Here is a 27126-nt window from a genome sequence, read left to right on the forward strand (position 1 = left end):
GTGACATAAAACATTGACAGTCTATGATTCAAAAAGCTGCATTTTATTCTGGTTTACTTTTTTTTTTTAAAAAATATATTTTATAATATATATTAGCATCTATATATATATATTATATAATATATATATATATTTTTTTTTTTTTTATTTTCTTAGTATATACCAGAATATATATATATCTCTATATATATATATAATATAATTATCTATATATATAACCCATAAATATATCATAATATATATATTATATCTATCTATAATTAAGTAAGTGTGGTAACATACCCATTTTATAAAAACATTAGTCTGACCCAAATGTGTTGTTTGTTTTTTTTTTTTTTTAAACCTTACCCAGTAAAGATAACTGCACCGCAGAAGAAAAAATCCTTAAATGGAAAGGTAGAGACTATCTGAGGCACTCAAATGCCTGAGTGGCCATTTTTACATTCCCGAATCCCTTTTACGTTTTTTCACTCTTCTGATGCACCAAACATTTCTTCCAACAAATAAAATGTTCCCTGAACATTCTTTCAACATTGCTTTTAAAGCTTAAAAACATGGAACGTGCCATGACTTAATAACAAACAACTACAGTGTGTAATACTGAGCACAATTTTACAATAAACTGAAACAGTGTACTATATCATTATGTCAGTGCATTATATCACTGCCACACATTCATCTTGCTCGTTACTGTATGCTATCAAGAGCAAACAAACTTTTCAGACATGTTCCATCCAAACTACAGAATGCTTTATTTAAAAAAAAAAATAACGAGCACTCTACACTGCAGGTATTGGACTGATTAAATTAGTACACGTTTAGTTCTTGTTTTCCTAAAATCTTCACTCTTCTGTTTACATACTAGTTGATCAGTGGAAACCCCTGTGATCCTCTTATACTGGGCATTCCTTTACTAGCCTACTGGCGAGACTTATTGGAAACACATGTTAGCTGAGATCATTTTATGGTTGGGTTGAGACAAACATGTAGAAAATTGTGGAAATCAAATACAGCCCAAAGACTTGGTGAAACTAACATTTGGGGACCAATGCAACCTCATCCATGTGTACAATGTTTTCTGAAGCATTAACACCAAAATTCTACTGGCAGGTGAATGTAAGACCACTCCATCAAGCATCTGTATCCATGCACAAGCAATGCATGCATTCACAGTATCATTCGTTGTCATTTACTTTTTTCTTTATTTCAATAAAGGCTTACGATGAAATTGTAGTTTTTAAAAACAGCATACAGCAATGTTATACACATCTACACAGGATAACAAAACATTGCAAAACTGAATTCTTGAACACCACTGGGACGGAATGCACAGCCATTCTTCTGTACGTGCATCTATAAAAAAATACATGGCAAAACAAATAACTGCTTTTACAAAGCAAGAACCTGGACGGTTGTCTTTATTGGAATTTTAAGCTGGTCCAACAAAATGATATAAAAAATAATTGATTAGCAACTGTAAAGTGTACCAACACAACCAAACCCAAAACATTTCAAAGCAATGTAAAAATTCTAAAACAGAATGAAGCGTTCCTGTGATTGCTATGGTACATTTTACACCTGTCATGGAATAGCGGTATACTGCAGGTCCACATGATAAAATGCTATTATCACTTTTGAACCTTGTGAAGATCTAAATATTTACAGTCAAACTGTGTTAGAGGTCATGTGGAACTGCCACATGTTCTTATGTAACTGTGTGTTGGATTTAACTTAAGTTCATTAAAATAGAGAGAATTTGAAAAGAAAAAATGCTTTTCTAAATGTATCAGGGTCACCAGTTTTTCAAGAATTTAATGCAGAGTTCAAAAGAGCCGCCGCCAAACTAAACCCCATGCGGTGTAACAAACACCCTCCTGCCAGTAGCATTACGCAACCTACATGAGCCCAAGCCCCTTCACACTGAGACAATATAAATGATTCAACGCAAGCACTTTTTTGACGGACATAGGGGCATATGTCAGATATAATAATAAAAATAAAAAAACGTTATTTAATATTCTGCTAGAACATTTAAGTGATCCTGCCACATGTTGCAGAAACATGTATTCTCTATACAGCACACTGGTGTCTAGGCAAGCTGACCCCATTTCTTCAAGGGAAATTCAGCTGTGTCAACAGAACACTACACTGATGCAAGTTAAACTTGCTGTAAACAGATGACTAAATTCTGATAAACATTAACAATTAACACGGTACTTTCAGGGCTTTACGTTGGCCAAATTTAAATTTAAAACATGCAAAACAGATGAAAAAATCATCAGTTGTAGAATTTAATTTTACACTGAAGAAAGCATATGACGTAATGTCTGTCTACTTCACATAGTTTTAATAGCTTTACCTTTGAATTACATATAGCCAATTAACATCACTCAGCAGCAGGCCATTGTTGGGATTCCATTTTGGGCCTATTCTGCACAGCACCTATCAACGGTCCAGGCATTGTGGCCAATTTGTAATGTGGACTGCTGTCCAACTGGGTTCAATCTGAGACCACAAACTTGTAACATTTGCCAGATTTGAACTCCTGCCTCCACAGACAAACAGGCTTGTGCTGCTACTTTCTTTCTTGAAATAATTTCTATGACCTCGACTTGCAGCACAGTAATCTGTGCTCCTTTCCCCTGAAAGTTATAATAGCACAGTGCAGTTTCACGATTTCCACAGTTGCTATAAAACTACCGACGCAAAAAAAAACCAAAAAACCTCAAAACTTCATGACATCACTGCACGTAATTTATTTTCTGTGTTGTTTTGTTAACTGCGACTAAACGACATTTGATACAGTTCTATGTTACCACTCAAAACAGCTGCAGGTATCGACAGAAAATGTCTTATATTACCCCACTCTGAGAAGCCCTTGTTTTATCCATATAAAACACAGGTAAAATAAAATCTGGCAAGTTTTATTCACAGTAATATTTTAGTGGTCTTAAACATACAGAAAAGGTGAGTCGGCACTTTGCTAATGTGAATATGTCTGTAAAGTTGTGTGCCTGGGATCACAGAACAGATTTTTGACCAAGACCCAACTGAGAAAAATGTATTCTTCACTATGAACAACCTAGAAATACAGTACAGCACGAACCAAAGAATATCAGCAGGGGCCTGGCTGTTGGAAACAGCAGCTTACCAGCTCAGTAGGAGTCATTAATAAACAAAGGTTCTCAAAAGCGGCAATAGTTAAAAGGGCAAAAGAAAAAAAGGAGGGGTAAAAGCACGCAAAAAGACTATTAATGTCCCGAGAGGCTAAGGGGCAGCTGTACAGCTTTAGCACTGCGTCTCTAATCCAAATGCCAGCCTCAATATCAGCTTACACAGCACTTGATTAAAGCTGGCACTTGTTATTTTCCTGATAGTTAGCACAGCTTCATGTTTTTTGGGGGCTGTTTTTTAAGCTAACTTTTATATCGTTACGTGTCTGTGCTGATGGGTCAGAAATCAGATGAGAGACGTTAGAAATACCAGTGACAAACTGCCCGCTCCATGGTGGGTTTTGATAGCCTGGCAAGGCGCCAATCGAATGAAAGTCAGGCGCCTCAGAACAAGAAGCTCTTCACTGCCTTTCACATGGATCTCAGGTCTGAGATTCGGAAGCTAGTGATCTTTGTAATAAACAGCATTATTTTTGTATAAGTGTATGGGTCAAAATTATGGGCAACTACAGTAAAACAGCTGCAAAAAAACCCTACAAAACCCATCTGTGTTTATTGGTCCCTGCCCAAAGCTGTATTTAGTTTGAAGAACAATTAAAATCTTCTGTCTCCCCCAGGGAAAGAAAATGCTGGTGTCTGATGACCACCAAATTACAGTAATAAGCAGACTGGAAAACCATGAAGAAATAAGGCACCCCTTACCGTTTATCTTATTATGCCTATTAATTTAAACAAATGAACTGCAGCACAGCATGCATTATTAAGGATTACAATGTTCCAATATACTAACACTTAAGGTTACATTTGAAGATATTAAGGTTACTTGGACTTGAAAATAGAAGTAGTTTTTCCTTTTTTTTGTAAATTTAAAATTTTTCAGGCATCAGAAGTGTAAACAAAAACCTAGAAACAGTTAAAAGAGAGAACAGAAGGAACTTATATTCCACAGAAAAATAAAAAAAAAGACCAACAAAGACCCACTTTCTGTAACAGTTTAAAGTATCAGCAAAAGCATTACAGTATTTGTAGGACAATTACAATCAATATTCTGGGCAACTTGTGTTTCACTTCTACTGTAGGGTTAAAGTCTTTTGGCATCTTTACAGCTTAAACTAAACCTGCATGGTGTGAATACAAAGGATAAATATTTAACCACACTTTTGGTGTAAATCATCCTTTGTTTTTCCATTGCAAAATATACACATACTTCAACGTAAGACCATGATTGATGAAGGGATGTAAACAAAATGCAGTCAGGATTACAGTAAACATCTCCAGGATATAAACAGAGATCTATTATCCAACAGCTGCTGCATATTGAAAAAATGTGTGTTCCATGTTTGCTTCAATATCAAGAGTGTGTGAATATTTCTCTGATGATAAATCGCTGGGACCACTCACTATTCACAATAACTATCAAAACAACATCATTAAATATAAAAGACTCTGGGCTTATGACTTAACCTAGTCAGTGTTTATGGCAACAGCTTAGCTTAAACATTTAGCTACAAGTTCAGTGGTGTGTAAAATAGTAAACTGAATTGAACATACTCAAAATCCATGATCAGAAAAGTGGATTGTATTGCAGGGAGGGGGTGGGGGGTAGGGTAGGGGTAAAGAATTGTTTAAGTAGGTTACCCGTCAGCAAACTGTTCTCCCACCTGCTGAAATTGGCAGAGACCGACTGCTCCAACTATCAGGAAACATAAAAAAAAACATGGTAACTGTCTGTCAGCATGGTGGAGACAGATGGTTCTCCGAACTGCAAAGTGTATATAAATTGTGAATACTATGACTTATGTTTAATTCAAATGAGCAACAGCTGGAAGAGACTATATTTCTGTACAGTATTATGGTTTCTAGCGTGGATTTAAAACTATTTACCTTTAATGGCAAAAAAGTATTTAAAAGTGAACGTGCAGAGATATACCTGTAGTTTCTACCAATTTAAGAAAACCTGTACTTCTTTCTGATTTAAAACAATTTGAGCAAGCACAAAAAATAAAAAAAAATAATAATAAATATTATGTATTTGCTGATCAGTTTCAATGTCATAATGTTTAGCAGCACTGTTAGCTGTAAATGAGTTACAGTTGAAGAGCCTGAGGCAGTAAACAGAGTTCTTATTACCAAGCTGTCAGGGGACTGTTCGGATGCACAGTATTTCCAATCAGCCACCACAGCCTGTATATGCATGTCTCTCTTCTAACAGGTGGCTACAAAATATCTAAAATGAGCAAGATGTTCCCAACCTCCTCATTAATTTAGAAGGCAAATGATACATTAGATTTTGGAATGCTACATGTCCACTTGTATTTAACGATGAGTGAGAGGGCACTGTGGGCTTAAGTGTCTTGTTTCAACATTTAAATACAAATTTCCTGTCTTATAATGACTGACACAGGCTGCCAATGTTGTCACAGATATCACAGAGGCCCCCTGATCCTCTCTCCGTGATAAATGAAAATGCTGATGGCTTAGACTACCCAAAGCCTCACTTCATCGCAAGTTACACATACCCATGCTAATTGCTTGCAACCAGCAGTGTACACAATGCAATAATTAAGTAAGCCACTAAAAAAAAAAAAAAAAAAAAAAGAAAAAAAAAAAAAACACACACACACTATTGTTAAATGCAGCTTGTATGCAGGCACTCTAGAATTAATTGTTTAATTGTTATTTCTTAGGATCTCTCTCTATCCATCCACCCGTTTCTTTTACTTTCCAACTGGTCTAATTCATTGAGACATGTTACACAAGAAGTTTGTCTATTCACAGATAACATCTATACCTTAACAATCTATCAGGAACAATCAGAATGTGGCAACATCAGATCCCATTAACCTTTAATCTGTTTTGCCATGAATCCAAAAGCCTCCCTAATTTTTATTGGATATTCTTATCCAATTTTTTAGATACCTTCAAATGGAAATGATGCATCAATAACATCTCTATGAAATGTCTGTATTGATTGATTTTCTTTCCTTTTCTCAAATCAGCTATAAAAACAAACAACAATCTTGTGGTCTCTTTACAAAGGTACTCTATAGTAGTATAGTATGGTAGTCTAAAATATCAGTCAGCTATACTATATATTACATGTAAAAAAAATTCCCTAAAAATTACAATATGAGACCATTATTACACAATATTTGGTTAATACTACACAGGATCAGAGAAGATTGTACAGCAGATATAAAACTTGCTTAAATAGGTTTAAGAATGACAGCAGTAAATCAACAACCTGTCAATATCACCTGCAACTGCTGAAAAATGTTAAACTACATTATTACAAGACTTGAGAGAAAGGCATGAAATAAAATAATGCATAGGTAAATTGTGCCCTCTGGTGTTTAAAAACATTAATGCAATTTAGTTCACCCTGCAATGGGAGTCACAGATAATGGTGAGAATCATAACCAAGTAGTAGAATAACAACTTTACATCGCTGAAGAACAAAGCAAAGTTACTTTATTATTGAGCAGAGTAGATTAGTTCAGTTCAGAGATTGTAGATCTTACCAAAGGTTTCGTGCGCTGCCATTGCTGGTAGTGTCACGTGAGCTGTTCAGTGTGTTAATATGTAAATAAATCCCGTTCGCCTGCGGGGGGCGTATCAACGTCAACCTCCGTCTCAATCTCCTGCCTGTCACTCAGCAGCGAATGCACGCACCCACACGGCAGACGGCTACTCTGTCACAAGCAGTAATACCCTGTATCTTTCTAAACAAGGGATTTAGGGGAGCTCACTAATAAAAGCTGAATCTAAAAACAGTAATTGTGTGAATATAGTAATTGTTACAGCCGTGTATAATGGTATTTAAAACAGGATTCATTCATCCGACTTCTTACATATCCACCCTGACTCTGGTCCCGCTGCAGTCGGCTATGCGACGGGTTACTGTATCTTTATATTCTGGACACAAACATATAGCCAGTTCATTTTGAGGTAATCCAACAATAAAGTTTATTGGAAATATTGAATACGCATTACAACACTCTTTAGCAAGTAAGAAGGGTCTATTTTAATCCAAGCTGAACAGTGAGATCTAAATACAGTACAACTGCTCCTTACCAACTCTCCTGGCCTGATTTATTGAGCCAGTTATTAGCATCACAGTAAAAATACAGTGAAATGAGGTTTATAAATGTAAGTGCATTAAGATCTGCCTCAGTTGTGATCATTAAGATTCAGATCATCGTCCAGCCCATCTACTAAATCCCAGTTTGTTAAATTCTGCCAGGCGATACCGCAAGTATGTTAATAGGAGAGTTCAATGTAGCACAGCTGGTACATTTTAAATGGAACTACGAGATACTTACAAATACATTTCGAAAAAGCCAAAGAAACATTCTGTACAAGCTTGCCATTTATCAAATAACAAATTTGGCAATTAAATCCATTACATAAACACCACAGATAAGTGTGCCTAAAATAAATCAGAATAAAATATTGGTTCTGCAACACACTGTAAATGTTATCCCTACTTTGCAGGACACGTCTGAGCAGAATTAAAATATTTAGTTAAGATACGGGTTTGTTTAAATGCCATTTGGTACTGCATTAGCAAGATGTTATTCTTGATGGTAAACATCACACCCACTCCAAATACAGTACAAGTGTTCTAGTTCTGAGCTTATTTCATTCCTGTTCAAACATTCAGTATTATCCAATAGTTAACACCTTTGGCATGTTTAAAAACAAATACAGAAACTCAAGAAACTGATTATTATTTTAGATGGACAGTGTGCAAATAATGTTGGCTTCCCAGATACAGTTTAGACTGCACTACCTTTCACTAAGCACTACTCTCCATTGTGTTTGCAATATTTTGTTTTTTGTTTTGCTCCCATCTAAAGTGGAATACAAAATAAAAAATTCAAAACTAGAAATAAACAGATTTTTATTTCACAAACACACATTTTACTAGAGCTAAAGTTTTGTAACTATGTCCCTTAATCTGTTTTTTAATTAGATTTAGTGCAATAGCTCTACCAGCTGTTTATGGTCTGATAGGGGCACTCTTTCTTGGGCCAATCAATTTTTTAACAATTGACTTTACTCCAAGTGCCAACCAGGTTCTGTCAAGGGAAGCCTTTATACCACTATAAAAAAATAATGAAGTGTACTGTATTATTACTTAACGGGTTGACAACACCACAGATCTCTATAATGTAGATCTATTAAATTTAAATTGACTAAAAGTTGATTTACTCTTTAACAACAGCAAGAAAAGTCACCATAAGACTTTGAACAGACATGGTTGATTGATATCACGAGATTCAGAACTGGGCAGACACATGGCAAGTGACATTTAATAGAGAAAAGTGTAAAGTACTGCACGCAGGAAATAAAGATGTGCATTTTAACTATCATATGGGAGATACTGAAATTAAAGAAGGAATCTTTGAAAAAGACCTAGGAGTTTTTGACTCAGAAATGTCTTCATCTAGACAATGTGGGGAAGCTATAAAAAAGGCCAACAAGATGCTCAGATACATTGTGAAAAGTATTGTATTTAAATTAAGGGAAGTAATGTTACTACTGTACAATGCATTAGTAAGACCTCATCTTGAATATTGTGTTCAGTTCTGGCCACCTCACTACAAAAAGGATATTGCTGCTCTAGAAAGAGTGCAAAGAAGAGTGACCAGAATTATTCTGGGTTTAAAAAGCATGTAATTTGCGGACAGGCTAAAAGAATTGAATCTATTCAGTCGAACAAAGACGACTATGCGGCGACCTAATTCAAGCATTCAAAATACTAAAAGGTATTGACAATGTCATCCCAAGGGACTTTTTCGACCTGAAAAAAGAAACAAGGACCAGGGGTCACAATTGGAGATTAGACAAAGGGGCATTCAGAACATAAAATAGGAGACACTTTTTTACACAGAGAATCATGATGGTCTGGAATTAACTCCCCAGTAATGTTGTTGAAGCTGACACCCTGGGATCCTTCAAGAAGCTGCTTGATGAGATTCTGGGATCAATAAGCTACTAACAACCAAACGAGCACGATGGGCCTAATGGCCTCTTCTCATTTGTAAACTTTCTTATGTTCTTATGTCTAGACCCTGGCAGACTTGGCAACGCAGCTCTATTAAGGCACAGAAAACTGTACAACATACTCCAAGACCCAAGTGACAGCCAAGTATCACTGAAGTGGTCTGGCTACATGAAAAACATACTGGAATCTTTTTTTTTTAAATTGACAGGCAGAACTTTGAAAGCAAAGCTTGCATGAGCTTGAAGGATGTAATTTTACTAGGAAGATTACATTATTTTTGCAGCTAATACCTAAATCTGTCAGTAATTCATCCTTTACCTTTAATTAAATCTGTTAAGCTAAAGAAACTCCAGTCTGGAAGACAGATGTTTCCACAACTTGTCTTTAACTCACAATAATAATAATTAAAAGACACCAACGTACTGTAATAAATTAAACCTGTGTCTAAGACAATTAATATAGAGCCATTTGTGTACCAAGGTTATGAAAACCAAACATCTAACCATGCGTGCATAGTTCTATCTGTAAAAATGTGTAAAACAACAAGGCTTCAGTACTGTGTATCATAAAGTACTTATTTATATACCATGAATGGCTGTATGCGAGCCATGCCTTTGCAACTCTGTTCTTTAGATGGGATAGCGTTCTGCATGACTGATAGCAGGTGGTCAGCAATGTGAAACTGCATACATACTGTACATACAAATTGCTCACACATGGTTTATTCGCTTTGCTGAACACATGAATAAAAAATCCAATATTTGCCAAGTGTCTTTTCACAACAGGGTCCTCCTTTTGGGTTTTGCTCCCTGTTGGCGTGCAGCATCAATATGCATGCTACATTTTAATGCATTAAGCTCTGTTATAGAAAGGAAGTCTCAAGATTGTTGATTTTTTAAAATAAAGTCCTTAGCTTACATGGGTTGTGTGCTAAAAAAAAAAAGTGCAGCAAAGCAGAACATATTTACCTACTGCACAGTACTTGCGATAATCAAATTAGAGGAATGTTTGTTGAGCATTTTATTCATCCCAAGCCAGTAAAACAAGCAATACACATTATTATAAAACAGGAGTCTAATGAATGTTTACACTTGACTAACAGTAACTTCAATTTGTAAATAAAATAGCTTGCATTTTGCCACATTTCCTACCACACACTAAAGGCAGGATTTCGTAAGGTGAACAGACTGAGGCATTTTGCTTCCACATAGTGGAACAGGAACAGGTTTGAGCCTTTCTGCAAAATCAGTGCTTGATTTCTGTTCTAGCATAGTGGCTCCTAGCATTACTCAGAAGCAGCTATAAATATTAATTATATATACATTACTATTACAGATATTATATGAAATAAACTATAATATTATGGGACACATATAAACATTTCTGTTATACAGCACAGACCATCGTAATTCAAAGCTGGGTTTATTGTTTTTTTTTGCCAGTACTGCAAGCACAGTCTGTCATTTATTTCTGTAATACTAAAATACAGAGAACCTGTAGTACCTGCAGGGCAGGGCAGGGCAGGGCACTGCCATATCTGAACATTTGTAACTGTTTGTCGAGCAGAGAGCGGACTGAGCTGTATGCAGTACACATTCCAGGGCTGGGGGTGGAACGGTTTCACCAGATCAGATTGCCCAGGTCTGTTCTGCCTCACAAAGCAATGTCTTTAATGTCAACTGGTGCCGTCTTGTATGCCACTATAACTTATTGTGACGTTTCCATGCCAGGGAAGGGGTTGCAGCAATTTCAAGAGAGCTAATTCATACAGTTATATTTATTTATGAGAAACATTGATATTACAAGATATTAGTACAGCAGCTCTTTACCATTTACATCTCCTTTTTTGTTATAAAGATTATGATCTCATAAACTAATGCAGCACTGAGAAAAAGTGACATGTTTTTTAACCTTTACCCTCTGGACAAAGAGCCACCCAATCACATGAGCATAGAACAATTGTATTTTTCTACATGAACACATTAAGATTAGTATGCAGTATGCTGAAATGGTAACCCCTTTTTAAAATTGCAGAACTGTTCTCTTCACAATTAACTCAACAAATATGTACAGTACTTATCAACTTCCTCAAATTTGGTAGCAGTTGAAATGTATCAATGCCAAGCTAACTTCTGTGTCTTGCGATCGGAACTGGGGATTACAACTGAATCCGCGATTTGTGCTCAGCACTGCTGGGGTTGTTCCACTGCAACATACAGTATATTTCTGTTTTAGTCTTGAGACTTATATATATATATATATATATATATATATATATATATAATATCTATATATATATATATATATATATATATATATACACACACACACACACGTTCTAGCAGGCGTAACAAAGTTAGTATTAGGCTTGAAATTAATATTGTAATTCAAGTTTTCAAATGAGGCTTCAACAATTGTATTTATCATATGGGCCATTCCTGTCAACTCAACCAATACTGAATAAACTACTTGTCTATCACTTTTTATAATGCATGTACAACATGTAGAAAATGTGTGTAATTCTTCCAAGTTTTAGGTTCTAAGACAAAGAGGGTTTCATAATCTATATACAAATATGCCATTGTTTGTAATGGTTGAGAGGCAGGAGTTGACACGAAACAGCGATTGTGTCTTACAATGATAAATGATGTCTCTTTACCACTCAAGCAATGCACCAGTGATAGAACTGGCATGTTTGTCAGTACAGTACAGTACAACACAGCACTGCAAGGACAAACTTATCTTCTTTAAAAGGCCCAAGCTATAAAGGTCACTTGTGATTTGCTTCATTTTGGAAAGAAACCGCATTTCATTTGTCAATAATTTGTTCTCATTTTATAGGCCAGCACTCCAAAACCAGAAATATTTAATCAGAAATCAGTTTTGAAGGTTCGTTAATGAATATACATAATGGAAAAGACCTCAATTAAATTTCCTGCGGACCACTGCCATCTTGAGTAAACAAAGTTATCTCGACAGGGTCACGTCCAGAAAATTAATTACCATCCTGACATTATGTCAAAATATATCCTAAAGAGAATCCTATTCATTTGTAACTGTGTGTTTTATCTATTGATTAGTATGCAGAATCTGTATTCCGTAGGCTTGAAAATTATTCATTTATTCTCAACCCCTTGGAGAAATCAAAAAGGCTTGTTGCCCTTTTTTTCCTGTGTCCAGATGGAATTTGCGTGAACAACATCTGTTTCGGGAGCCAGAGAATAAGTACAGGATAGAGGTGTGGAGGGTTTGATTAGTGTCACCTTCATACAAAACACTTATGAAAATCCTGAAAACACAGAATTAATCGCCTTTACACCTGCTAGAATAATCTTAAATAACAGAACAAGAAGACAATGCTGGCAAATGAAAGCAGTGTTAATATATGTCATCACATGATTTAAAAACCCAGAAACAGCATACAAATAAATGTAAGTATATGTTTGGCTGCAAACTGGGTAATTATCAATAATTCACAGCATGTCCTACCTCTCTGAATACTGTACTTTTATAACCTCGGTATAATCCCAGGAAACCCTGAAATAAAAATAAAAAAGGCACATTCAAAATATAAAATAACTGGAGATCAGAAATCATAAGTTAGCAAGGCAGTTAACAAGGCACTGTTTAATCTATTTTACTGTATAAATAACACAGTTCAAATCAAGTTACAGCACAGAATGCCCACATGCACCAAAGAGAGAGGTATCCATAAATACATTAAAATGATGTTTATCCTATTATGCATGATGCACCGTTGTACAGTGTTACCAAAGGTAAAAATACTACAAAAGTATACATTATAATAAACTAAATAATGAATTACATATCAATAAAGAAATGGTATTTACCAGACTTGCCACATGGTGCTCAAACCCACAAACCCCTGCCCAATGCCTTTTTTAAACTCTTTTTTAATGATGTTCCTACCTCCTCCCTCAGAGTGATAAGAAGAACTCGGTATGTGCTGGACGAAGGGCAGGCTTGTGTTCTCTGCTTTATAACCTCTGTAGGAACCCGGAAAAGACATGCTATCTGAAAAGAAACAGAAAAAGTATATAAATAATAATAATAATAATAATAATAATAATAATAATAATAATAACTGATTCACATCAGTTTAATAACATCAAAACAGCACAAATCAAATTAGAGTTTTTATTTAAACCAGTTCTACGCTAAAGACAAGTTACAATCTGAAGAAGATTATAAAGTATAAGGGCCAGTTTGAAATAAAAACTGCACTTAAGAGAGGCATCAATTGAAAATTGCTTTGTACAGATTGAAACACACGTTTAAGCTCAACATCATTTACTATAACAGTCAACTAAGCCAAATACTGCCTGGGTTAAGAGTAGCATACAATTATAGCTAACTGGAAACAGACAGCCTATAATGCAGTGCAGTAACTACAGCTATGGCGAAATGTTTTGCATTACCTAGAATTTTAGGACTAAGACAATTAAGTATATTATATAATTATTACACAATCTTTTTGTCAAACAAACTAGAAAATTATATCACAAGTGTCTACTGTAAGCAATAACAGAAGTACAGTATTTCATGTTAGATTTCGAAATGTCACATTTTTCAATTGTTGCCAGTTTTTCATTAAGTATATGAAAAACTACAAAGCGGTACATAATTCAAGATGTTAATAGAATATTATTTAGCAAGTTTCAATCGACTTCATGAAGCAAAAATAGATCATTCCAAAGCGTGATGCAAAACTTTTGGCCATAGCTGTAGGCTGACAAACTCTCAAGAGACAATTAATGTGAACATGTGAAACCTTAAATGCAACTGCCACTTTAGTCACAACTTCCAGGGGGAAAGGCATAGTATTTCCGGTGTGTGCCGTTTATTCCCACAAAGGCTTAAGGAGAGATTGACAGGGCAAGGCATCCTGCTGCATAGGCAGATGCAATTGTCTGTAAACTTTGCATTTTCTGACTACAATACAAAATGAGCCACATTTGAACCTAATGTTAGCTACCTTTGTCATTTGATTCCAATAAATTAAAATACTGTCAACATGCATTACATGGTGAACAACCTTTACATTATTAAAATGAACCAAGATACTTTCATGTTAACAAATAAGTCAAGTGTGGTTACTAGCTCAAAAGAGTCATTCATTCTAGACAAGCAGGCCGTTTGGCTTGAAAAGCACTTGCTATTCTAGAGATAGCCTGGAGAAGAGAGAAATGTCCTCTTTATAAACCAGACATGAACACGTCAGACCATTGTAAGAGCATAATAGACTTGGTTGGCTTTAAAAAGAGGCACAACTTCATGCCCACTTCAATTCAAGGAGTCACACACAACACACGACCCCAATATGTCAACAAAATATGAATTGTCAACTACTGAAGTTTGGCATAAATATTTATAGTGATTCATCCTTCATAACACCTTATGTCCTTACGGTATCCTTTTTTTTTTATTCTGTATTAATAAGGTGGCAGAAAGGAAGCGTTAAAGAGTCAGGCAAATGAAAAGCAATCTCCCCAGCCGAGAGGGTACAAAGAACCCAGCGTGGCCTCCTGACTTCCACAGCGCCTCAATCTCGGCAAGCAAGGAGGCACAAAGTGCCACGTCTAGCAATTTCCTTCTGATTCTCTGAGTGCCTTACATTTTTGTTTCATAATAACTTTGATCTTTCTCAGATTTGAATCAAAACTACGGGGGCAGGTGGGGGGTATCCTTCACTGAGCAGGAACAAAACAGCAATATTGTTATTGTACAACAAGAAAATGAAAGCAATGTCATCCTAGGGACTACTTTTCAAATCTACTTCGTAGGACGCTCAATACATATACACTTGCCACAATGTAGCTGTGCAACAGGGGTTTGAATGTCAAGCCAAGACAGGTGGTTGGCACTTGTATTTACTATAAAAGGTATGCAAGGTTTGAAATGTTTCTGTCACACAAGTTTTTGTGTAAGGTAGCTGAAAAAAGATGAAGCCACTATTGAATCCAGTACTACAGCAAGCATGGCCAAAGTAAGTGGTCTCAGATATAGTCTCAGGAGACTGTGTGGTCTGGTAGTTAAAGAAAAGTAAAACGGGAGGTCCCGGGTTCAAATCCCAGCTCACTCGCTGACTCACTGTGTGACCTAGAGCAAGTCGCTTAACCTCCTTGTGCGCCGTCTTTATGGTGAGACGTTGTTGTAAGTGACTCTGCAGTTGATGCATAGTTCACACAACCTAGTTTCTGTAAATTACCTTGGATAAAGGATTCTGCTAAATAAACTAATAACAATAATAATAATAATAAGCTTCAACTTACTGTTGCTGAAAACCGATTTAGTATTGTTCATAAATGTGTGTAATCTATGGTAAAATAATTGACTCATTTGATAGTGCATGCACATTATTAACCATTTATGTGGCAGTTTTGGGGAAAAATGAAAGTGCCTAAACCACTGTGAATATCTACTAAAAACAATCCCATCCACCATGGGTCAAAGGAAGAGGTTTTTAAGAGTTATTTTTTTCTTTTTTTTGAATACAGGTTTGTTTCTCTCCAAAATGTATGACTTCTCAATTTTATATGATTCATCCCCCAGCTTGCAATATCATTATATGGCTAGTCTAGCTATAAAGCACTTCATTAGACATTTCAAATTCACAGATTATTTCAAGCATAAAGAAAGATGAGCGTTTCCTCCTGCTTGAAGAGCACATGCAGTGCACAAAAAAATAATTTCAATATTATACTCCAACCTGTCTGAGGAGCGTTCTGCGACATAATAAATTATAATTTCAGCGACTGTTCAGAAATTGCACCCAGAGACTCTCTGCATGCGAGGGCAGGCTTGCATCTCAAGCTACAATATAATCAGAAAGAATTTCAACAAGCAAGCAAGCAACAGGGGGAATTAGAATACCAAACCAATTTCATTCAGATTATATAATAACAGGTTTATCATTTGCTTGGAAATTCATTTTGGTAATTGTAACATAATCAAACCTGGGTTATACACGTAGTCTTATGAAATATAAAAGCCTTCACACAATTTAATGAATATATATATATATAATGGACCGTGAATACTGGTAGACTGTACCTGCACAAACACACCACACCATCACTATAGGTCATTTATAAAAAATACATACATATTTCCTTAGTGTGGAATTCTGCAGACAGATTACTGCTTTTTGTCAAACATAACAAGGCGCCATCTACTGGAAAATCCAATGCAAGTTTCTTTATGTTAGGTTAGTCATGCAATACTAAGACAGTTTAGCAGTTATATGGCTGCTAGAGTGCCTATAATGAACCATTAGATGGTACTGTGCAAGGTCAGTTATGTCACATGCCATTTAACTCAATTTACAAACATTCTCTTTTTGCATGTGCTAAAGTGCATTTGAGTGGGAGTTCTATATTATATATATCACACACACACACACACACACACACTATAGTATTTTGCACTCAATCTGTATTTACTGTATTTTAAAACAAGATTTATTTGTGTGTGTGTGTGTAAATATTTATATATATAACTTCCCCATATATATCATATCTATATATATTATATATATATATATATATATATATATATATATATATATATATATATATAATATATATATATATATATATATATATGGATATATATGAATACAATGTTCTATTTTTGTACAAGAAAAACAACATTGTATACACTTTAAAATTAATAATTTAACAGCATCTACAAAAATGATAAATTTACAGACTTTTGTTGAAATATGCAGGCAGTTTAGTTATATATTGATATCCAGCAAGATATGTTAAAGTCGGTGGTTTCTTTCAGACACGTACCAATACTGCCATCATGTGGTCAAATCAACCCTGCTTTTATATCGTACTTGGAAACCTTTGATTCTAGCAAGTGTAAAAACTACTTAGAATACAATTTATACTTCCTGGAAATTACTGCAAAAACATGTACAATTCTAGGGCACTCACAAAAAGATCAAGAGACTGCTTGTCTGGAAATACAATAAACAACAATTTCAGTTATTATTTAATAAATAAATAGGATATCAACAAGACATAACAGTATACAGTATAAGAATTTGAGATATTTGAGTAGCCCAGCCCATGATGATTTCCACATGCTTAATGTTGAAACTGCTTGGCTTTTACATGTCATTATTAAGCACAATATTTGTGAAATGATTAATTATCACATACCCTGCCACACAGATTTTAGCAGCCCTTTTTACATTGCTTTCTCATTGTTTCCTTGCTGTTTCAGAGGAATGAGTGGGTGGGTGGTTGACAGCTTCTAATCTGCTACTGTAGGTTCAGCCTCTAATTGCATAATACATTTGTCTGGCAGTGTCCTTTTAGTTTTTTGAATCAATTCATCTTCATTTACAAGCTGATTGAATATTACAAAACATAAAATGCCACACAAATGAATGCTTATAATTGTCAACCTGGCAAAAGGTTTTTTTAATGTAACATAAGATGCCGCAAAGTTATTTCCCATAATGGTCTTCTATTTTTGTAGTGCCTGAATGAGAAACTGCACAACAGTGGTCATTTTACATATTTCTTTTACATCACTTCTATTGCAGAAATTCATACACAAATCTGGTTCTTGGGAGAACTGAATGTCTATACCAGTATCCAAAAACCATCCTTCAAGCCACGTTGTCTAACTAGCCAGCTTATGAGACAAACCAGTAACCCTCTGGCAGTCTAAACAGCAGTGTCAAGCAAAGGCATGCATATGTTAATTCAAATGCAAATTCAACTGCTATAGATTTAAATGGGAACATGTTGTGTACAGAGTGCTAAACGGAATACCATGCATAAGTAGCAATGCACAATAAATCATTTCAAGCCACCTTTTCGCTGTTGAAATTCATGGATTATTTGCCATGCCAAGTTAAGCGGCTGCCAACTGCCCTACCTTGTCATGTCACACTGTATTTTCAAGTACATCCCCAGGGAGACAAGGGTTATAAATGCAAGAAAACCATTCCTTCAACATGACAAATGAGCTTTCAAAGAAAACGTCGAATGAATGGGAATGAAGATAAATCTGACATAATGGCTGGTTAACAACCTGTTTGCTACCGCCATCAGCCATCAACTTATCCATTTTTCATAGATACTTGAGTTTTCAAAACAATGTTCTTATTTCGGCGATAAGGATGATGAAATGGGATCTTTCTGTTTTCATACATATATACCTTTTATCAATGAAGCGATAGGAAGTTGAAAGGCCGCAGATTTAACCACCCTCGCATTGATTTTGCCATAAAAAACAAAAGAGTTGTCAGAAAGACCATTAATCAGAACACACTCCCAAAGTGGATCCTATTGACTGTGCTAGACTACCTTTGTTACACAGCTAAGTCTCCAATGTCCAAGTGCATTATTTTACAATGAAACACTGAGTTTAAGTAAAAATAAAAAAGAGAATGCAAAAACCTGCCTGTGCCGCGTAAGGCAAAAAATAAATGCATTTAAAAAGACATCAGATTGAAGAGTAAACACTTTTCAAGTGCAACAAACAATTTGTGTATCAGAATGGCCATTCAAAAACTAGTGAGACAGCAGTGCAGTCTCTTTTTTTCTTTAAAAAACAGCTTTCATCTTATCTTTATTATTTAGTACAGATTAAGACCATGAAGTAGTCTGACTAAGAGTAGGTAGACCACAATTAGTTCTAATCAGTCTGTGAAACCAGTAACGGTGTATTGCTTGGTCAGCAGGAGTGAAACAGAAATTTACCGAATGATAACTGAAAGCTGCGTTAATGTGAAGCTCCATCATTCAACATCACAAACAGAAGACAAGACAACCTCTGCACATGCTGTGATCACTGGTAATCTGCAAGGTTTTCACTGCAGGTCTTCTGGTCCCCTCTTCATGTTCATGAAGTTGAAGGAAGTCTTCACACCTCATTAAAAAGCTTTAAAAAAAAAAAAAGGTGCAGGGTCTTCATTAGCATGTGCTGTAATTTATGTTTCACCAAAAACCTCACACAAAAAAGCAATACGAAAAAATGAAGAGACATTATTGAATTCACTAATGAACTGCTTATATTAAGGTGACGTTCATAAAACTGCTATGGACCCTTAGTGCCAGTACAACTAAACAGTTATAGTATATTGTTCTGTTTTGTTTAGAGACTGATTTATACTATTAAAACAGTTGAGAAAAATCCAGAAAGAGCACCGTTTGCTTTCTGGTAGGCTCAGTTGTTGTTTTTTTGCTTAGAACATCTCTTGAATGCAAAGACTTAACAATGCAGGAGCTAATACTCAGTTTCGGTGTTTCATTTTAAAACATTGGCCTGAGGAAAGTGTTAAGTTGCTGTGAACAGAGAATTCCATTAAATGTCAATGGAAATGCAGCGATCTGTATTCCCAATATGGTTTTTGAAAGCAGCAAACCTCAGCCATATAACAGATAGTTACAGATCAAATCTAGTCCCTGTCAGTGTGTCTAATCTCTGTACCCGGGGTGTTAGAGGAATCACCTCCTTCTGCTGTGGTCCAATTTATTGTCAATTTAGAAATGAAATGAAAAACTTGGGTTTTTAGGAAACAATATCACTGCATTTCACAGGTTTTCAAAAACCGTTAGGCTGATGATACCATACAACAGCACTACATTTATTAAACAAATATTTTAATATTTAAAATAATAATCATAAATGCAGAGGTGAGATTTTTTTTTGTTTTTGTTTTTTTACAAGGGGGAATTTCATGAAAATGTTCCTTTTATTACATTGAAAAGGGAACTTTTGTTATAAAAAATAAGTCAGCACAGACACACACTTCTCTTAATGTGACCATTGAGTCTATTCACATTTTACCAGTAGTGGGTGGATGAATCCCAAACCTTTCAAACATTTGGAGACACTGAAAAAGACCTTGAGTCATTTAATTTACTGAGTAAATTCTTAATTCAGCACTATTGACTGTTTAATAGCTGTGGAGGACAGATTTTAATAATATCCACTGTATTTCTAAATGTTCTGGGTTATTAATAGTGCTTTTCAAAACGACTTTTAATATTCTGAAATGTTGCATGTCCAGCTGTAAGTATCAGCTAGTGTTCCCAACATATGGGTCTGTCTGGACTGAACCAAGTCCCTAAGTATCAGCATTCTTGGACGTCACCAACAGACACAGCTGCTGGGTGACGTGAGAGAGTCATCCTGTACATCTGGAACATTTAAAACAAAATCCTGCTTACTAAGGCTTCTGTAGTACAGTGTGACGAATGATCCTTTGATTCTTCAGTCATGTAACCATGGGAAGACTCACAAAGATTATTTGTATATTTCTTTTACTTTACAAACTTGAGAGACAACTACAGGCAACAGCTGCAGGGGTCCCTTTTCCTGTTTTCCACCTGCATTTTTTTTTTTTTTTAAAGAAACACATTTATATGTATTATGGGCACTACATAGAAGGTATGCAACTCAATAGCTTTAAATGACTTACACAAATAGAAAATCAGTGCTCAAAAATATTATCATACCACCTGTATCAAAATGTTAAGATGCATTAAAATTAGCTTTGACAAAACTGAACTGCTAATACACACTCATTCTTAACTCAATCATCATCTGTTTGATCCCACAATTTAAACATTTTAAATAATGTGTTCTGAGATGATTAGACGGGAAACAAACATGCACCGTGGAAACACCATGAAGAAAAGAAAAACATTCTAGCACTACCCCTGGGGAAAAACTAGTGGTAGCTGCTTTTGGAATAAGACCCCAGCTAAGTCAATAGAAAGTAATGAGACATTATGTACCCAGCTGCTTGGCAAATATTAGGCACTTGGATTCTAACAGTATTTACCCAGCTGCTTTGAAAATATTAGCCAAACATATTTTAATCTTTGACTGTTTGTCTGTAACCTTAACATGTAAACATGTAAATTCTTTAGGTTTCGCTAGTAAATATATAACTTACTATTTCTCCAAGGGATGCTGCCGCCATGTGTTTAACTGGTGCCATGTATGGAGATGAAGAATTGCCAAGCAGGGCCTTCATATATTCGTAGGTGACAAAAAATGCAGCCGCTGAAATGAAGCAGAACCGTTCTGTTTAGGACCAATTAGTTACAATTACAGTAATGAATAAACTTGCTGGCACAGTTTAAGCCTATTCTTGCATCTGCTATAGTTTAAAGGAAACTGTATGCACCTGAGGTGCATGGATACAAAAGCTTGGATCTTTGTATGTTGGGTTTCAAGAGGAATGTCAACATGAATCCCTGGCCAAGGATTAAAGTGACACATTACAGGTCCAGTCACCACCCACATCTACATATTGTAGAAAAGTATGACAAATCCTTGTGCAAAGAAACAAAATTCAAGTGCTTTTCAAAATATGCCCTTAATAGCTCAACCAATCAGGTGTCAGTGCTGTGAAAAAGTGAGCTGAAATGTCCATGCACAGTTTAATCACGTTTCTATCCCATGACATAGCCTTCTTTAGGTCAACCAATGAGATGACTCTACTGATGCAAAACAGCTGTCCTTATCAAAATGATTCCAAGGTCAATTTAGTTATCTTTCCCTGGCACAGTATGACTGTGGTATACATCTCAGCCATCTGCATGGTGCAGCTCAGAGAAAGTATATAACATGCCTAGGAGAGTAAGGGCGTGTGATATTTCACCTTTTACAGATTGCCAGAGATCTTGAGACTTTCAAATGGGTGTCTGCATAACATTATTGTGATGTACTAGAAGGAAAGCTGGACTGTTGCACAACGTCAGCCTGGCCACCCAACAACAGTTACAAACCATGCACAACGAGCACCTGTTTGCCAGGTCCATTTCACCCCATGACAAAGCCTTGGAAAGAGTGACTTGGTGTTCATTAGGAGAAGAGAGCAAGTTACATTGCAATCCTTCGGAACGATCTCATACGATTGTACTGCAGGAAAACAACCCCACAGGCTGTACACCCAGAATCACCAGCACCTTGTTGAGAAGAGATGGCTGCAGCTTCTTCCCTGGACTCCTAAGAGTCCCGGCATGAACTCCATCAAACATGTCTGGGTACACCTCGATAGAAAATCGTGGAAAACTCTGCCACTACTTGCCAATGCGAATGAAGTGCAGTCAAAACTCAAACTACGGAAAGATCTGGACCAGAGTGTAAAATAAAATCTCACTGATTCCATGCCTGTATTGGTTCAGGCCCTGCATGATGCAAAAGGCCAAGCTAGCAGATACTGATGTGTTTGTTTCTGCTCAGTTTTATGCTCATGTTGTGTCGCAATTTGGTACAATAAAGGTCACCTCTGTTTCAAGACTACTCATTCGAATATAGCAGGGAACTGCTGTAGATCCTAATATTTAGGTCAATTCCCAGTGCTAACAGTCTCGGGTTGCACTGCAGTTTCATTGAAGGTTTTACACAATTTAAACACACACTCTGCATATTCAGGCCCCAGTGAGATATTCCTATTTTCTTAGCATAATAACTTATTAACTCATCTACAGAACAATGCAGTATTGTATATAATCTATTTCCAAAAGAAAATGTTATTTATATATTAATGTATTTACAGATATTAAGGATGTTATCATGAGCCACTCACACTAGCATGATCTACCCGGGTCAGAAGCTACCCAGGCAAGAGCCAGTGTCAGGTGGTCGGGTTTGTGATTTCAGACTGCTTCCGATAAAGCAGGGTTGACCTGGGTGACAGACGCAAGTACACAACGTGTATATAAATGCCCTGGAAGCAGCTTCTTACGGATACTTCCATCCAAGCTTCTCTGGATTGAACCATCCGCCCAAATGTTGATTAGAGCAAATGTTTCTTCAACCCTGCTGCAATCTGGCTCATTGTGTCTCAATCAACCAAAAATATGGCTAAACAAAATAAACAGAAATGTTCCTTGTGAAAGCATTTTGTCTCACTCAGCCCGGGTCAAAGCATGTCAACCCATATCCCGAGGTAGGTCACTGGGACCAGGGTTATTCTTTGTAATGCATATACTTCTGTCACATCTGACCTTCAGCCTTTTAAAACAAATGTAAAAAAAAAAAAACAACAGTGAATACTGCATAACACCATGAAGGACAAAGTATGTTACTGTATCAGAAATACATATTCTTTATGAAGTTTTGTATTTGACATTACTCCCACCTTAAATAAATTATAAATATAATCACAAGGTTCTATAAACTCGCAACATTAAAAACTATCGCAATCAAGGTCAGCCTAGCATTTTGTGTTCTCTTTGTGTTGCATGACTATTACTTTCAGCTTCTGATGATGACCCGCTTTTACAGTGCAACTTCTCCCATGACTCACATATAGGCCTCATTAAAATAAATGTCACTTTCCACAGATCTAGAACCAATGAGTTGTTTGAAAAGGTTTTTTTGTTTTTTTCAAGTCTGTTCCAAAGGGCTGTCATCATATATTTGTATATGAACTATAGCCAGGTGAAATCAGTTTAGTTCTGCTGAAACGACAGCCTTTATCCAGTCTTGTCTAATTCTGGTCTTCATAAAACATTGTAAACCCAATACCCAAAGTCCCAGACACCTCACCATTAGGAAAAGATCCAACAGCAGCAGAGGGAACGCCGGCATAGATTCCCCGGAAACCACCTGCCTTGTGAAACCCCTGGGGAGTCTGCAGCCGTGTTTTAATGGTGTCCAGGGGGAATAGCGCCAGGTCCACACACATCCCTGCAGAGCCACCTGCCTTGAAACAACAAGGGGAGGAAAATATGATACGTTGGTATAGGGCAAACACTCACCATGTACCGTTACTATTCCTCACCTCGCACAACCACCTAAAGCAGCCCCTGAAGCTGCAGATTTAGGAATGCTTAGTACAGACCTAGCTCTTACTCTGTGCAACGGAAGTTGCTTCACAGTCATACCAAGATCTGCTGTTAATGTCATGTTATACAAATGCTATGAATATGGTCCCATGTGAGATGTTACTGTACATCTCTGTATGGGAATATATTATCAGTGAACAAACATAATGGCATCAGAAGCCAATGTGTGCATTGTGCCTCATTCGAACCATTACTGGACCAGTTTAATGCCCTCAAATTAGAGAACTGAGAGGTTTGGATTACCAGGAGGTTCCATCTTTATCATAGAGGTTCAAAATTAAACCCATTAAAAAGTGATTTACAGCTATGGCCAAAAGTTTTGCATCACCTAGAATTTTAGGATTGAGACATAAAAAAACAAACTCAACATGAACATAATTTAGACATTTTATTTAACATCATGTAATCAATGAAACTACAAAATAGTATAAAATATATATATAATATATATATATATATATATATCTATATATAAAATATTAATCCAACTTTATATAGGTTCACTCATTTGCATATTTAATGTTTTTGCTGCTGTCAACATTTTTTTGTAACCTCAAATGATATCAATACTATATGCACGGACAGTGCATATGTTCCTAAATGTGGTCTGATCCTCAACATTTATAAACACGTGAAAAGCAATGAGTAATGCTTAACTTATACATTGTATCTTGTATATTTAAAACATGCATTTTTTTTAAAATAAAATCTTGCATTTGATATTACTCCCACCTTAAAATAAATGTAATATAAATGTTCTACTAACAAGCAACTTTAAAAACACTGGAGAGCTATCAAGGTCAGCCTACTATTTTTTTCTTTCTCTTTGTTCTTTTTGTGTTGCATTGCTATTACTTTCAACTTCTGATGATGATGATTACAGACCTGTTTTGAGACTACAACTCCTCTTCTGACTGACAGAATTAAAATAAGTTTGATATTAATTTGATGTAGGTCTTCCTAGGATGACATTTAAAATGATATTTGAAAAAAGCACACTATTAATTCAGAGCCAATTATTACCTGTTAGGCTAATACAAAAGAAAAGTTAGCAAAATACCTAACATCTGTGACAGTATGCTAAAAGTATTTCTGAATTTGACTTAAAAAGACAAGAGTGATATAGAGGCCACTTTCAGTATGCATCCCATACTGAAGCAATAGACTAATCAATAAGGAAAATGCGGTTTTAATCTATCTACCCGGTTTGCATAAATCGATCCCAGACTTATACCTACAATACATCAGTATTCATGTCCATCTGAGGGAAGGCAGATCAAATTTAAACTGTTTTAGTACTGTATAAACCAAGTGGGTAACTAATTACATGGCGCTGCTTCACTTTTGATGAAAACTGACTTTAGCAATCTTGATGGCAGTTTAATTTTTAAAAGCCTACTGGGAAAATTACGATTTTATTACAATAAAAAAAAAAGACGGAAACGTAACACAGGTCTGCAATCAATGTGTGCTTCTGGGAGATCCACAACAAATATTAAATATAGCATTCAACATAACAGCCTTTCAAAAGCACTGCATGCAGTATTAATCCATCGATTCAGGTTCACGCTTAAGATTTTAGATTTAAAATAAAGTCACACTTTAAATTAGCACAGCTATACGTGTTAAAATATTTAACAACTAACCTTTACCTTGAATACTAACTTTTGCAATGTGACCAGCTTTTCGGTTAAAGTTTACAGGTCTCCTCCACACACCACAGCTAATTAAATACCCGGCCATACCACTATTGCATTTTACTGCATTAAAGCGTCTTGCTCAATTAATGTAATTCTTTGAAATGTTGTGCCAAGACTGAATCACATCAGCACAACGAAGCTAGGAAATATCCTGTAAAATATTTAAATCTTAACGCGGCTTATAAACTCAAGCTTAGACACAGTATTTACCAGAAGTGATGCTGTAAATTCTCTTTTCTGCATTTTCCTTTATGAGGACAAAGATGCCTAGTGTTCCTGGCGACAAAACCAGCTGATGTTCCTCTGCCTGATACAATTCATGCTACTCAAGGGCGCAGCCATATTTCCTTGACCCAGAATAGAACTTCCGGGTTAGTGAATGCAAACAACTCCACGTGTTTCTGTTTTTTCACTGCTTGTCACATGTACATCTGTGCGATAGTGCATACAGAATCGTTGGATACATATTAAACCTTGTTTTGTTATCTAATATATAGTTTTATTTTTTATGGCCATTTTGTTTTTCTTATTAATGCCATGGATTTTATTTTAATTTTCAATTAAAAAATACGTTTATTTTCGTTTAATTTGAAGACAAGTAGTTAAAATTGTAGCGTATTTCAAAATATTTTCATACGTCATAGGTAGATTTATTTTATAAAAAAAAACCTGCTGTGTTTGGCTTATAGTCAGAAAATGAATAGTGGTTAATGGGGAATTGCCAACTGAAAAACACAGGCATATAGTAGGGACATTGAGAAATGTTTAATATAATATAAAAGGATAGAACATAGTTCGGTTCATTTTTTTTTTTTTTGTTGTTTTTTTTTTTTTTTTTTCTAATTACTTTGTGTTGACAATTACAATGCAATATATACTCAGTCCTCCGGTCCTTAGTTAAGATACCAAGTGTGTATTTTTCTTCTAGCTAGGTCAAATACAAATTATATTAAGTATTTTTGGTTTGCTGTATTAAAAAAAAAAAAAAAAAAAAGTTTTAGGTAATCTTGAGATACACTTGATTTGGCAGCCTTCACAATGATCTTCAATTTGTCAAAGAGGACACACAAACACAATGTTACATTTTCAATGAGCTGAAGACCTCCTGGGAAATATCGCCTTACAGGACTGGTTCTGCTTGTAAAAAAATCTGGGAAATAAAGAGGTGTTATTAGCTGTGCGTGTTTCCGAGTACAAGAAAAACACTGAACAATCATCGTCACCTGATGAAGACATAGCAAAGCCTATTCTTATGTCTCATCTGCCTTCATTTTGAATTAACAGCGAGGTTTGTGTTGTCTTAACTTTGACATAAACTTTTTTTTTTTTTTTTTTTTTTTTTTTTTTTTTTTTTTTTTTAGCCAGACATCCTGACTAAGTGTTGCACA

General features: G+C 35.7%; 1 protein-coding gene across 1 annotated transcript in view; it reads right to left on the reverse strand.

The window, feature by feature from the left end:
• The window catches only part of LOC121328373 (S-adenosylmethionine mitochondrial carrier protein-like), a 54596-nt gene extending 28524 nt beyond the window's left edge, over positions 1-26072 (reverse strand). Inside the window, exons 1-5 of the mRNA XM_041273004.1 lie at positions 25949-26072; positions 23740-23896; positions 21134-21243; positions 13114-13218; positions 12673-12720 (exon numbers count right to left, since the gene is read on the reverse strand). Of these exons, the coding sequence (XP_041128938.1) occupies positions 12673-12720; positions 13114-13218; positions 21134-21243; positions 23740-23896; positions 25949-25981 (453 nt within the window). The 5' untranslated portion in view covers positions 25982-26072. The remainder of the gene's footprint in view (positions 1-12672; positions 12721-13113; positions 13219-21133; positions 21244-23739; positions 23897-25948) is intronic.
• Between the last annotated feature and the right edge of the window lie 1054 nt (positions 26073-27126).

Source organism: Polyodon spathula, chromosome 16 (genome assembly GCF_017654505.1).
Source record: "Polyodon spathula isolate WHYD16114869_AA chromosome 16, ASM1765450v1, whole genome shotgun sequence".
Taxonomy (NCBI): Eukaryota; Metazoa; Chordata; class Actinopteri; order Acipenseriformes; family Polyodontidae; genus Polyodon; species Polyodon spathula.